This window comes from Piliocolobus tephrosceles, chromosome 13, assembly GCF_002776525.5.
Source record: "Piliocolobus tephrosceles isolate RC106 chromosome 13, ASM277652v3, whole genome shotgun sequence".
Classification (NCBI taxonomy): Eukaryota; Metazoa; Chordata; class Mammalia; order Primates; family Cercopithecidae; genus Piliocolobus; species Piliocolobus tephrosceles.
This window is the reverse complement of record NC_045446.1, coordinates 79,676,270-79,690,558: the sequence shown is the minus strand read 5'-3', so window position 1 is coordinate 79,690,558 and position 14,289 is coordinate 79,676,270. Positions and strand designations below refer to the sequence as shown.

The following is a 14,289-nucleotide window of genomic DNA, read 5'->3' as shown; positions in this document are numbered from 1 at the left end:
CTCCCTCAGCATCTTTGCACACATGGTCCTTTCAGCCTGGAACAGTATTCTGCATTATATCTGCATGACTTAGTCCTCCTCTGGTCTAATGTCATGTTTTTCTGAGAGATTTCCCCTATCACCCTACCTAAAATAGCACTCTGTTACCCCCTAATTTTAGCCACTCTCTCTTTTAACCTTGGCTCATGTTTCTCCATATTACTCATCTATTTAACATAAAACATATTAAGTACTTGTCTTTTTTCCATTGGCCCTCCAACTAGATGATAAGTCCCCTGGGAGAAGGTGCACTCTTGTTTGCTGCCACACCCCAGTGCTTAGAACAATCCTATAATTTAGCATTTGACCAATCAATATTTGTTGGGACAATGAATTTGTGAACCAGGTGCTCTTCTTAGAGTTTCAGTCCCCATTCCTCAGGAGGTCAAGGGCTGGTGGTTGTGACAATCAAGTGAAGCACCCAGGAGAGGTGTTCTTGGGAAGCCAAGACAGCACAAGGAGGGGTTGCTGACTTAGGAGGAGTTTTGGGGGAGGCAAGTCAAGACAACATCACAAACTTGGAGAGCGGACTCTTGAACTGGGTTTTCTAGAACCGGGACACAGTGGGTGGGGGGGGGGGGGGGGGGCGGGGGGGGGGGGGGGGCGGGGGGGAATGGTATTTGCAGCTAAGGGCATAGCCTGTGCAAATGCCCAGAAATGTAAAAGCACATGAAACACTCAGAGGATGGCAACTAGCTTTTATCCCAAAGCCTAAGATCCATGCTTGAGAGCAGTAAAAGTTGAAGCTTTTAAAATAGTGACACCTCAGCAGACTTGTTTATGGAACTTAAAAATTTGATATTAGAATTCTAAAATTCATCGGGAAGAATAAATATCTACAAACAGCCAATGTAATTTTTAAAACAGAAGTGGTTATAAGAGTGGAAATGGGGAGGGGAATAGTTTGGCAGCATTTACAACAATTTAAATGCACATATCCTAGAAATAAACACACTTGTAACTCTCCACCCTCTCCTCACATTATACAGAAAAATCATGCAAATAAAAGAATATTAACTACAACAAACTGAAACAATCTGTCCAGCAGGTAGAGAATTGATACAGAATTTGTCCTATTAAATACAATGTAGATTTTTCTTGTCTGGTGGTAGTGTTCATTTTTTAAGTGAAACAGATATGTGCTGATATGGAAAGCTTTTCATAATGTGTTGCTGAATGAAAAATGCAAGTTGTAGAACCATTTAGCTGTAATATATACCAAATATGTGTACAAGGTGGTGAGAGACAAAAGAGTGTAGTGGTTAGAAGGGTAAAGTTGGAACAGACCAGTCTGATTTGAGTCTAAGCTCAACCCTTCACTAGCTGTGTGACCTTGGGAAAGTTACTTAACCTCTCTGAGTGTCAGTTTCTTCTTTTATACAAAAGAGGTAATAAAAGTATTTACCTACTTATCTCAGAGAGTTATGGTGATTACTGAATAATTTTTGTACATGTAAAGCACCTGAGATAGCACCCACTACACTCTTGGTGCTTCGTGGAGCTAAATTCTATATATTAATGCCAACATGATGGAAACGCCCAAAACTGAGTACAGTAGTACCTTTGGAGAGAGGACTAAGTTTGAGAGTAGTTTGCATTGGGGAGTTTTGCTTTATTTGTAAATTTTACATTTTAACATTAGAAATTTCAGAATATATGATTATTGGCATTATTTGAGAAAGAAACATTAATACAATGTAAAAATATAAAACAAAGTGAGATGAATGGTGTCCCAATCATATAGCACCTCCTGTCCTTTGTTCTTGATTTTGAAAATTATAGAGACACAATGAAGCAATTTCAAGCCAGGGATGACATACATAGCAAAGCTTAATGAGTTTTTAAAATACATTAAAATATCAAATCTTAAAAAACTATGGCCAAGTATGGTGCCACAAACCTGTTGTCCCAGCTACTTGGGAGGCTGAGGTGGGAGGATCAGTTGAGATCAGGAGTTTGAAACCACTCCGGGCAATACTACAATTTCAAGAAAATATATTTGGAGTATTTATTCTTGGTGGGCAAATATATATATATATATATATATTTGACCTTATTATGTGTTTTAAGTAGGTATAATGATATTAATCAAAGTTAACGTTTTTTGATGTTTACTCTGTCCGAGGCACAGGTCTGGGAGATTTGTAAATGAATTTTTTTTTTTGCCCTTACAGGATCCTTTGAGATAGGGGCTCTTAGAAGTTATATTTAGAAGTGAGAAAACTGAGGCACAAAAAGTAAATAGCTTGGTTCACACAAATAGGAAGTTGCATGGCCAGGAATAAATTCAGGTATCTGACGCCAAAGGTCAGGCTCTTAGCCACTACCCGAAGAGAAGGAGAAAAGAGTAACGATACGCACTGTGTAAGCTAACTTTCAGAACAGTGTAGCTCAGAGGCATTGACAAAGAAGAAAATGAAGGTTGGGAGCTGTGTCTCAGACCCGTAATCCTAGCATTTTGGGAGACTAACATGGTTAGATAGCTTGAGCCCAGGAGTTTGAGGCCAACCTGGGTAATATGGTGAAACCTCATCATCTCCAATAAAAATACAAAGATTACCTGTTGTTTCCTGACTTTTTAATGATTGCCATTCTAACTGGTGTGAGATGGTATCTCATTGTGGTTTTGATTTGCATTGCTCTGATGGCGAGTGATGATGAGCATTTTTTCATGTGTCTGTTGGCTGTATGAATGTCTTCTTTTGAGAAATATCTGTTCATATCCTTTGCCCACTTTTTGATGGGGTTGTTTGTTTTTTTCTTGTAAATTTGTTTGAGTTCTTTGTAGGTTCTGGATATCAGCCCTTTGTCAGATGAGTAGATTGCAAAAATTTTCTCCCATTCTGTAGGTTGCCTGTTCACTGTGATGGTAGTTTCTTTTGCTGTGCAGAAGCTCTTTAGTTTAATTAGATCCCATTTGTCAATTTTGGCTTTTGCTGCCGTTGCTTTTGGTGTTTTAGACATGAAGTCCTTGCCCATGCCTATGTCCTGAATAGTATTACCTAGGTTTTCTTCTAGGGTTTTTATGGTATTAGGTGCTGAAGAGGATGTGGAGAAATAGGAACACTTTTACATTGTTGGTGGGATTGTGAACTAGTTCAACCATTATGGAAAACAGTATGGCGATTCCTCAAGGATCTAGAACTAGAAGTACCACATGACCCAGCCATCCCATTACGGCGTATATACCCAAAGGGTTATAAATCACACTGCTATAAAGACACATGCACATGTATGTTCATTGCGGCACTATTCACAATAGCAAAGACTTGGAATCAACCCAAATGTCCATAAGTGACAGACTGGATTAAGAAATTGTGGCACATGTACACCATAGAATACTATGCAGCCATAAAAAAGGATGAGTTCGTGTCCTTTGTAGGGACATGGATGCAGCTGGAAACCATCATTCTCAGCAAACTATCGCAAGAACAGAAAACCAAACACCGCATGTTCTCACTCATAGGTGGGAACTGAACACTGAGATCACTTGGACTCGGGAAGGGGAACATCACACACCGGGGCCTATTATGGGTAGGGGGCAGGGCGAAGGGGGGAAGGATTGCATTGGGAGTTATACCTGATGTAAATGATAAGTTGATGGGTGCAGCACACCAGTATGGCACAAGTATACATATGTAACAAACTTGCACATTGTGCACATGTACCCTAGAACTTAAAGTATAATAATAAAAATAAAAAAAAAAATACAAAGATTAGCTGGACATTTGGCACTTGCCTGTAGTCCCAGCTACCAAGGAGACTGAGGTTGAAGGATCACTTGAGTCTGGGAGGTCAAGACTAGTGAGCCATGATTGCTCCAGGCACTCCAGCCTGGACTGCGGAGTGAGACCCTGACTCAAAACAAGCCAGCAAACAACAACAACAAAAAAACAAAAAAAAAAAAAAAAGGAAAAGGAAAATGCCAATATAACTCCATCAAGGTCTCATGTTCCAAGTGTTGACATGGCAAATTTACTAATACACTGAAGAAAATATTCTAAAAAATCCCCCGTTCATTCATTTAGTCCTTTATTTTTTGCAACCGTGTCACAAATATTTATTTAATAAGACATTAGGAATCCAGGAGTGAATAAGCAAGATACTGTCTGTTCCTTATTAAAGAATACAGTCTATTACTTGTAAAACAAATAATTAATAATGACAGTGATGAGTGCCACAAAGACATGTCTTCCCTGAAAAGGTAACATTTCAAAGGAAGGTCTAAGGATAAGGATTAAACAGGTAAAGAGTGTTGAAGAGCGATCTGAGTGTAGAGAACAGGAGTGCAATGGCTGGGATGTTGCATATGGTCAAGATACAGACATATTAGTGGAGCTGGATTGTAGTGACAATGACTCTTTCATTTTCATGGAGATCAATCTGAGATTTCCTTTAGTTTGGTCCTTTGCTTATTAAAAGTATTTCCATCCTTCAAAGTCAGCCTCAAATGCCTATCCCATTTCTCAAGCCTTTTCTGAAGTTTCTATTATTCTCTCCTCTGAACTCCCAGAGTGGTTTGATCCTACCCTTTCTAAAGTACCTGCATATAATTATAATTCAAGATTGATTTTGTATATTATCTATACTGAGTGTGCACCATGCCCAGCTAATTTTTGCATTTGTAATAGCTATGGGGTTTTACCATGTTGGCCAAGCTGGTTTTGATATCCTGACCTGAAGTGATCCACCCACTTCAGCCTCCCAAAGTGCTGCGATTACAGGTGTGAGCCACCGTATCCCACAAATGATACTTTTTTCCTACATCATTCTAAATTATAGAACCTTTAGGTCCCTGACTTAATCATTCAACAGATACTTACTAAATTCCTGCCATATATAAAAAGAAATCTGCCAGATGAAGCTAATCAAAGAATGCTGCTTTTCTGAATTAGTACTCTATACTTCAAAGCAAAAAAAAAAAAAAAAAAAAAAAAAGTAAGGAAAGAAAACAAAAGGAAAAGGAAAGGAAAGAAGAAAAGGAAAACTTGCTCACCTAGGCCTCACCCAACTCTCAACTAGGGTTCACACACTGCTTTCTGTCAGAGGTTGCAGTAGACTCCCCAACCACACGTTAATACATAGCCTTCCTTGTTAGTGCATAATTTATTAACTAGACTGCTGCTCCTAGTTTAATCACATCTTTTCTTATGAGACCAACAATATTCACCTTCTATAGATGAATCAGCATTAATATAAGCCACACCACGCTCTTGAAGGAGTCTTGAATTCTCCTATAATAAAAAGGAAAACGATAAATATAAAGTTATAACTCACTCTGCCTCCCCCACAAAATGCACATCTACATTTAACAATTTAACATATGTAGACTTCTAATTGAGCTGATCCATATTAATGACAAATTTGACATAAGAAATTCTCATAAAAGAGTTGCTTTGAAAGAATTTGAATAAAGATTACTGGTGGGAAACAACAAGTAAAACTTGTTAAAAACTAATATTTAAGATGAAACTGTCCATATACTTAATGGTAAGTAGAAAAGGAGTTAATTTCTTAACCACACTGTAGCTTATCCTTCAAAAAATTTTCTTAGCAAACATGAATGACCTGAGACTTTTCAGTGAAGATCTTCCTATAAACATCTCATTATTTAAGCAGGGAATCTTGTCTGGTTCATATGGAATGAAGGTATTTTAAATTTATGAAATTTCAAGTTAAATTTCATATTATGAAAAATAAGTGAACTTAAGTCATCGCCTGACCATGAAGTCAGGTTCTCCTGTAGGATGGCACCATCTCCTGGTCAACATTGATAATTGCACATTTTTAGAATAACACATAGCAAAGTTTTTTTTGAGATATCAATGTGGATTCTGAGTCTTTAAAATATGTAATTTCCTAAGCATTCTTACTATAAGATAAAAAATGAAAAAAATGCAATGTAAGTGAAAAAAACAATTTGAAAGACACAAATCACACCATCAAAATATTTAGGTTCTTCCAGATATTGGCATAATTATTTCTTATAAAACTTTGACTAGGTCTACAAGAGCACCATTTTCTTTTTCAAAGAAAATTAAAGTTTACTGGGCTTCACATAGTATCTGGAGCATGATAGGAGCCAATAAGTATTTACAGCATGACTGGAAATTAATGGAATAAATATTGACTTTGCATGTATTTACCTTATAGCTAATGTTTCTGTTATATAAAGCCAAAAATACAAGCAGGTAAAATTACTTTTCAAAGGGCTTAGTAAATATTCGGTGGTGGAAATTTCTGCCTTACTTTTAACATAATTTAATATAGAGAGGGTCATTATGAATTAAAAAAGATAAATGAAAAGGATGGCCGGGCACGGTGGCTTAGGCCTGTAATCCCAGAACTTTGGGAGGCTGAGACGGGTGGATCATGAGGTCAGGAGATCGATACCATCCTGGCTAACACGGTGAAACCCTGTGTCTACTAAAAAATACAAAAAACTAGCTGAGCGAGGTGGCGGGCGCCTGTAGTCCCAGCTACTCAGGAGGCTGAGGCAAGAGAATGGCGGGAACCCGAGAGGCAGAGCTTGCAGTGAGCTGAGACCTGGCCACTGCACTCCAGCCTGGGCGACAGAGCGAGACTCCGTCTCAAAAAAAAAAAAAAAAAAAAAAAGATACCTTACAGCCAGGCGTGGTGGCACACACCTGTAATCCTAGCACTTTGGGAGGCCAAGGCAGGCAGATCACTTAAGCTCAGGAGTTCAAGGCCAGCCTGGCCAACATGGCAAAACCCTGTCTTACTAAACATACAAAAATTAGCCAGGTGTGTTGGCCTGTAATCCCAGCTACTCAGGAGGCTGGGGCAGGAGAATCGCTTGAACCAGGGATGCTGAGGTTGCAGTGAGCAGAAATCACATCACTGTACTCCAGCCTGGGCAAGAGTGAAACTCCATCTCAAAAAAAGAAAAAAATGTATTTTGCTTTAGGAGATATTTTGGAAAGCGTAATAGAATCATGATAGAAATCAAACATGATACAGGAGAATTTGACTTCATGGTCAGGAAATAGAGACAATTTAACTTCATATTTTTCATAAATTTGAAATAGCTTCATTCCCTTTGAATCAGAGAAGATTCTGCATTTAAATGGCATGTTTATGGGAAGATATTCACGGAAAAGTCTGTTAGGTCGTTCATGTTTGCTAAGACAATATTTTGAAGAATAAACTGCAGTATGGTTAAGAAACTGACTTGTTTTGATGTTTGGTTTCTAGCATATCTGCTTATTTACTCTCATACTCCCAGGAAATAAACATAATTTTGACAATTGACATTAAGTGGCTCCTAAAAGTTCAAACAAAACTTAGTTCTTTAGCAACAGAGATTTTTATTGCTGATTTTTGAACAAGAATATGTTGCTTCAGGTTTTGGGGAAAAAAAAACTTTGAATATTTTCTTATTATATTCATTTCATATTTTTACGTGCTTGGCAAATAAGTCCTGGCTAATTTATTTTATAAAAATTTATATTATAGCAAATTGTCAACTAACCTCTGCCCATTCAGTAGAACCAAGAAGACCAAATTCTTCTGCATCCCAGCTTGCAAACAAAATTGTTCTTCTAGGTCTCCACCCTAAAATGTATGTGTATACATAAATGCTAGAAAAAAATTCATAATGTACCCAGGATACTACCAAGCCCAGATGGAAACAAAACAAAACAAAACAAAAAAGCAGTCATTGATTATTTGGGAAGGGCAAATTGTGGTAAAAATCTTTACTTACGTAACTTTCTTTTGTAAGATTTTAAAAAGTTGTCAATACAAAATAGTACAACTACACAGAAAAGGGGGGAAATGTGACAGTAAAGATCTTGCAAGATCATAAAACAATCTAATAGGTTTATAATAATTGGCTATGCATAGGAAGTCATTGGTAGTCTGCAACTGCCTAGAACAAAGAAAGAAATTTCTAGATGTGTTCGGTCTTCAGAAAGCAGATATAACTGAAAGAAAATCCTTTAAAATTCTTTCCTATTGTTCTGACATCAAATAAACAATTGTTCAATATCAGCTGGTGGTATGATTTCACTCCATTCTCTGCCAGAATTAATCAATAAGGGCTCAGTTAGCAACAGCAATGTTTGCTGTTGCTGAAAACCACATAATTCAATAGAGGGGTGATGTGTCTTGGAGGTTATAAACACTGACCTTGGAGTTAAGGCAAGATCTTGTTTCAAACCCTGGTTCTCTCACTAGCAGCACGACTAAGGGAAATTTATTCAAACCTACTAAACTTCCATTTCTTCATCTGTATACCAGGAACAAGAGAGTAAAGATGAAGACACCACTTGATTGTGGGAGGATTAAATGGAATAATGTTTAGAAAGCACTGAGTAGGTGCCCCCAAAATTGTGAGTACTTATCATCTTAGTAAATATTCATGTGTGCTTAAGAATGTATATACTATAGCTGTTGACTCTAGTTTTTTGTTTTTGTCAATAGTATTATTCAAATTTCCTATTATTATTCATCACATTCCATTTCTTGGCATATTTTGTAATTGTCACAGTGATGTTTTGTATAGTTACCACAGGGATTTCCTAGCAAAATCATGAAACATTTTTGTAATAAAATTAAACACTACCTACTTCGTGAATTATGTAAATTTAGGTCTTCATTGTTTTGTTTTTTTCAAATATAAGATAGCTGTGTAGAAAAAAGAACTGAGCACCTTTACATTTTATTTTAAATAGAGACATCATGGTTTTGTGGACTGGTAGTCAGAAATTTGAGTTTAAACCCTGATTCTCTTATTCTGCCACATGCTAGCTACATAATCCTGGGGAAACTATCGAATTCTCTAAACCTTGGTTAACTTATCTGTTACATGAGAAGATAAACAAATATGTCTTCTCCCTAGTTGCTATGACTTCAAAGTACATAGGACATATAAAAACAGTTTCTCAAAAAAAGTAAATACTATGCAAACAACATATATTATTGTTTTTATTGTAGCTACAAATATATATAGATTATATTTTACAGCCCCCAGATACCTTGTTTGCAGGGTCAATAAAGAGAATGAACTTCCTGCTCTCAATGTGTAATTATTATGTTAAAGAGCAAACATTTGAACTTAATTTTACTTTGGCTATCATATGAAGATTTTTAAATGGCTAAAGTGATGATGTTATGAGTATAAACCTAATTTTGGTGAGAGCACACCAGTGCTCAGGGTATGAGAATACAGATTCCAAACTTTTGACAGAATCCCATTATACCTAAGACCAGTATTTCTCTGAACAGAACATCTATCTCCTTAATTACTCCATACATTTAACCTGAGGTCTGGGGTTAGAAGAGACTGAGGAACGTCTGCTTACAGTCTCTAACTAGGAAGCTTTGGCTTATAATCTAATTTCAGTGTGTTTTCTCTAGTGATGTAACCTATCTGCATCTTCTTAGTTGCAAAGAAAAACCATTAACAGTATAATTCCTTTATTTCTGATTATCACTTAATACATAAATATCAATAATATAAGTGTTATACAAATAAATGCAAAAATAAATAATATAATTAGCCGGGCGCGATGGCTCAAGCCTGTATTCCCAGCATTTTGGGAGGCCGAGACGGGCGGATCACGAGGTCAGGAGATCGAGACCATCCTGACTAACACGGTGAAACCCGCCTCTACTAAAAAAATACAAAAAACTAGCTGGATGACGTGGCGGGCACCTGTAGTCCCAGCTACTTGGGAGGCTGAGGCAGGAGAATGGCGTAAACCCGGGAGGCGGAATTTGCAGTGATCCGAGATCCAGCCACTACACTCCAGCCTGGGCGACAGAGCGAGACTCCGTCTCAAAAAAAATAAATAAATAATAAATAAAATTAAAAAATAAATAATATAATTAACCCACCAATATTAAAAATTGTATTGGTATTTTTACCAAACACATGTAATGGCTGAAGTAGTATTTTTATACTCCCTTTACCGAAGACTAAACTGAGACTCAGATAGGTTGGCTTTTTCGCTGTTGGTTTGTATTACCTTCCTTTTTCAGCGTTCCAAAGCTCCTCACAATTTCATGAACAACAGCTGCTCCACTCTGAGGGTCAATACCACCAAACACCCATGAGTCCCGGTGACCTCCCAGAATGACGTATCTGTCTAGAAAGCATCGATACAAGACTATTTGTCATTTTGGGTCAATAAAAGAGAAAATTGCAAATAACTCAATAGCATCTAAATACAAAGCACTCATTATTCAAACAAACAAACAAAAAAAGGGCTAGGTTCCCTAAGATTTGTGAAAATATGTTATTTCTGATTTTAATGTGTGTTTCTGCTATCTGAGAAAGCATAAATGTGATAAAGCAAATATATATTTCAATGTATTACTATGATTATAAGTACTACATATAAGTAATTCAGCTGAATGTTATCCTTATTGACATTTTTTGTAATTCTCTATTACTCCTCTTTTACCTAACTTACCACTTTCTAATATATTCAAAATAAGGGAACATAGTGGCCACATAGGAAGTTCTCCAATTCCTATTCTTTCTATTCAGTTTTTAAGGTACAGCTCAAATATTTTCTCCCTCTATGAACCTTTTTTATTTTCTATAGAAAAGGGAATTTCTCTGCCTACTCAGCTCTCAGGAGTAATAAAGCATTGATCACCCTTAAGTATATGGCTCCCTTCACAAACTGTGAGCTCTTTGTCTCGGGTCTATGTCTTCTTTTATCTCCCCATCTCCAATGCTTATCACAGAGCTGGCACAAAATAGCTACTCAGTATTATTCAGTAATAGCCACTTACGTACTACTTAGTACTCATTAGAATATGCAAACAACAAGGATATCAATATTCTTGATCTAAAATAAATCACTGCTTGTAAGAAACATGTAATTAATATGTTTAATATACATTTAACAGTATCTGTTTTGGTTAGAAATATAGAACCAAATAGTTCATAAGAAACTGAGGCTTCATGAACTAAGACTATGTATAAAATGTATTAATTAGTAGATCATCTGAACTTCTATGGATATCATATGTCCATATATTTTATCAGTGGCTTTAGGTGTGGAAAATATAACTATGCAAAGGATTCATTAATACAAGATTATCTTAATTTTCTAAGAGTGTGATATTTTATATAGATGTTTATAGTTATCATGAAGATATTTCCCTATGCAAAATATATAGTAAAAAAAAAAAAAATTCAGAAAACTCAGAAAAAAATGCATCTTTCCCTACCCTGCTTCCCTTGATCCTTTAATTGAGGCCTGCACAATTTATCATTCGCCTTGGTCATTTGCCCAGCCTAGCACCAAACATTCACTTTTCTTCACCACCTGTACCACAATACAAAATTATTTCATATTTATTTATTTTGTTTTTAGGTGAGTTCCACTGGTTTTCTTTGTTCGTTTGTTTGTTTGTTTTGATTCACTTTGCACTCCCAGAGGTTGGCAGTATCCAGCACATAACAGTTACTTGATCAATATTTGCTAAGCAAATGATTCCTTTACCTGGTTCCACTGCTCCTCTGAGAGTACCTATCACATTGTAAATTCTTGTCACTTCACTGGTAGAGTGGATGTGCATCTTGACTTTTCTAATGCAAAGATAAAAGACATTCTTTAAAAAAAAAAAAAAAAAAAACTGGTTAACAGATTAACACTATAAGGGTTAAGGGAATTTTCCCCTCTGCCTTTGAAGGTTCAAATCTGGTAAAATAAACTGAAAATCGATTAACAGGAGAAAAGGCATACAAACTTATTAACACACCAGTGTATACAGGAGACAAACAAAATGTGAGACTCAAACAAAGGCCAAATAGCTGAAGTTTAACTGGCACCCTCTTCACAGGGGAGGGGGAAGTGGAGGACTGCAGGTGGTTTTGAGGGGTGGTAAATGGTTTTCAAGAGAGTTAAATGGACTGGAAGAGCAGGCAATAGTTTGTAAACAATTCTCTTTGGAACTTGAATGGAACTAGGGAACAGTCAACAGCTTGTGACAAGGCCTGTGTAGATAAAGTGATATGCCTCAGTCTTCCTTCCTATTATATGAGTTCATTTTTTTTTTTTTTTTTTGAGACGGAGTCTCGCTCTATCGCCCAGGCTGGAGTGCAGTGGCCGGATCTCAGCTCACTGCAAGCTCCGCCCTCCGGGTTAGCGACATTCTCCTGCCTCAGCCTCCCGAGTAGCTGGGACCACAGGTGCCTGCCACCATGCCCGGCTATTTTTTTCTATTTTTAGTAGAGACCAGTTTCACCGTGTTATCCAGGATGGTTTCAATCTCCTGACCTCGTGATCCTCCCACCTCAGCCTCCCAAAGTGCTCATATTACAGGCGTGAGCCACCGCGCCCGGCCTAGTATTTTTTTCTTTAAGGCTCCGCCTTAAAAGAGTTAAAATAATCTCTTAACTGTGTAGAAAAGTTTCCAGTAAAGCCAGGTCCAACATTGTAGGGCACTCTGAGACTTCCTCTCCAGCTGCTATCTGGTGGTGCTGAGCCACCCATTTTTCTGTTGGACACAAAAAAACATGATTAGCCACAAAAAAAAAAAAAAAAAAAAAAAAAAACCCTGAAGTAACACATTAAAATGTTAATGGATTCACTTTATTGAGAAGCTGTTCATAATATCTTTAATGAGTGCAAAGTGCTTTGAATATAATATGTCATTTAAACCTTACCACAATTCTGAGGAATTGCTTCCTCCACTTCACAGATGGGGCACAGGAGGCTTAGAGATTAGATAACATGCCCAAAGTCATGCAACTAGTAAATGGTATAATTAAGATTCAAATTATTGATAAGAATTTGATCTGTGTTACCAGTAAATCTAAAAGTGCTTTCCAGAGCATGTGCTGAAGAAAGAGCTTGATGTCTAACTCTCTGAAATTTTCCATTGTTATTTGTCTCACTGGTATATAGTTATTTTTTACGAAGTACTTTCATACACATCTACTAAGAAGACAGGAGGATCCTTTCTTTTGTCCCTAAAAACTTCACGCTATTTTTTAAAATTCAGAAATAAAGATTCAGGCAGACCACTTGGTATATGTCATGGTCCCTGGTTATCTTTCAGCAGGTGACTGAGAAAGAAAACACGGTAATGTTTATGAAATGGTGGGGTTCTTGTAGTTTCACTTCAACATATCTGCCTTTACTGTATTAAGATGATGGATTAACTTATTCTTGATGTGGGCATGTAAAACAATATACTTTTACTAAATAGCTACTGAGAGATGAATGTGTTTCCAGACAAACTTAAAAGACTGTTCAAACTGAATAATCTCTACTTTAATTGTAACTACATTTTTATAAAAATTCAGCTGTAAGGCAAAAACGGACTTCTTTGGGCCTACCACGGGCATTTTGTTCCTGTTAAATGAATATTCCAAACCTTAAACCGAGCTCCACTTAAATAATGGCCTGGAAAAATAAATGTCATTATCTGATATTATACTGAGATGTTTAGTTCTGAAATGGAAAGTGGAGAATTTCAATCTGTCCTTTATGGCTTTCTCTGTGGTCATGCACCCTCGTGCACTCCAGGCTGTGCAGTGGAGCACGCTCTGCTGTGTCCTCTTTTCTTCTGTGCCTGTACATAGGTGCTTGTTCCCTGTCTATGTGTTTGAGGAAATGTGCATAGCTCAACTTAACCTAGAATCTACTACACATGCAATAAGAAAACAATCAATAAGATCACTTTCTCATGGAAAATTCATTAGAATTCATATCTCGTTTTAAAATGCTCTATCAACGTGTAAATAATCCCTCTCTTTTTTCCCTTTTTCACTAAGGAGTTTGGATATTAAACAGAATTTCAAGTAATGTATTATAAAATTTATTTAAACTATTTACAACAAAATGCCATGTATAAAGCATCAAGCAACATGAAGAGGCATTTTACATTGGTAGAAAGCATAATACATAGTCAAAACAGCAGAGTATTAAATGTACAGAAAAGTTGCAAAAGTCAAGTAAAGAATATACATACACTTAATTATACATAAAATATTGACACAGGAGGTAGAAAGAAATTATTTAAGCAGATAATGGGGGCAACAGAGTCCTTGGCAGTTTCCCTTCTAACAAAAAGCAGCCCAAGAAATTATTATTATTTTTTCTAACAAAAAGTAGCCTGAAAAATGTAGCTGCAAACATAGATTAGCAAGCTGAAAGTGCAGGGGAATGCCGGCAGTTGTGCCAATAGAAAAGGGCTACCTGCGGTCAGGCGCGGTGGCTCACGCTTGTAATCCCAGCACTTTGGAAGGCCGAGGAGGGCGGA

At 36.9% G+C, this 14,289-nt stretch overlaps 1 protein-coding gene across 5 annotated transcripts in view; it reads right to left on the bottom strand.

Moving 5' to 3' along the window:
* FOLH1B (folate hydrolase 1B) overlaps positions 1–14,289 on the bottom strand; it is a 73,820-nt gene that overhangs the window by 18,073 nt on the left and 41,458 nt on the right. For all 5 annotated transcript variants that reach the window (XM_023209204.2, XM_023209206.3, XM_023209205.3 and 2 more), the window contains 5 exons: positions 12,421–12,519; positions 11,523–11,608; positions 10,032–10,151; positions 7,532–7,614; positions 5,210–5,273 (listed from right to left, as the gene is read on the bottom strand). In XM_023209204.2, coding sequence (XP_023064972.1) covers positions 5,210–5,273; positions 7,532–7,614; positions 10,032–10,151; positions 11,523–11,608; positions 12,421–12,519 — 452 coding nt within the window. The remainder of the gene's footprint in view (positions 1–5,209; positions 5,274–7,531; positions 7,615–10,031; positions 10,152–11,522; positions 11,609–12,420; positions 12,520–14,289) is intronic.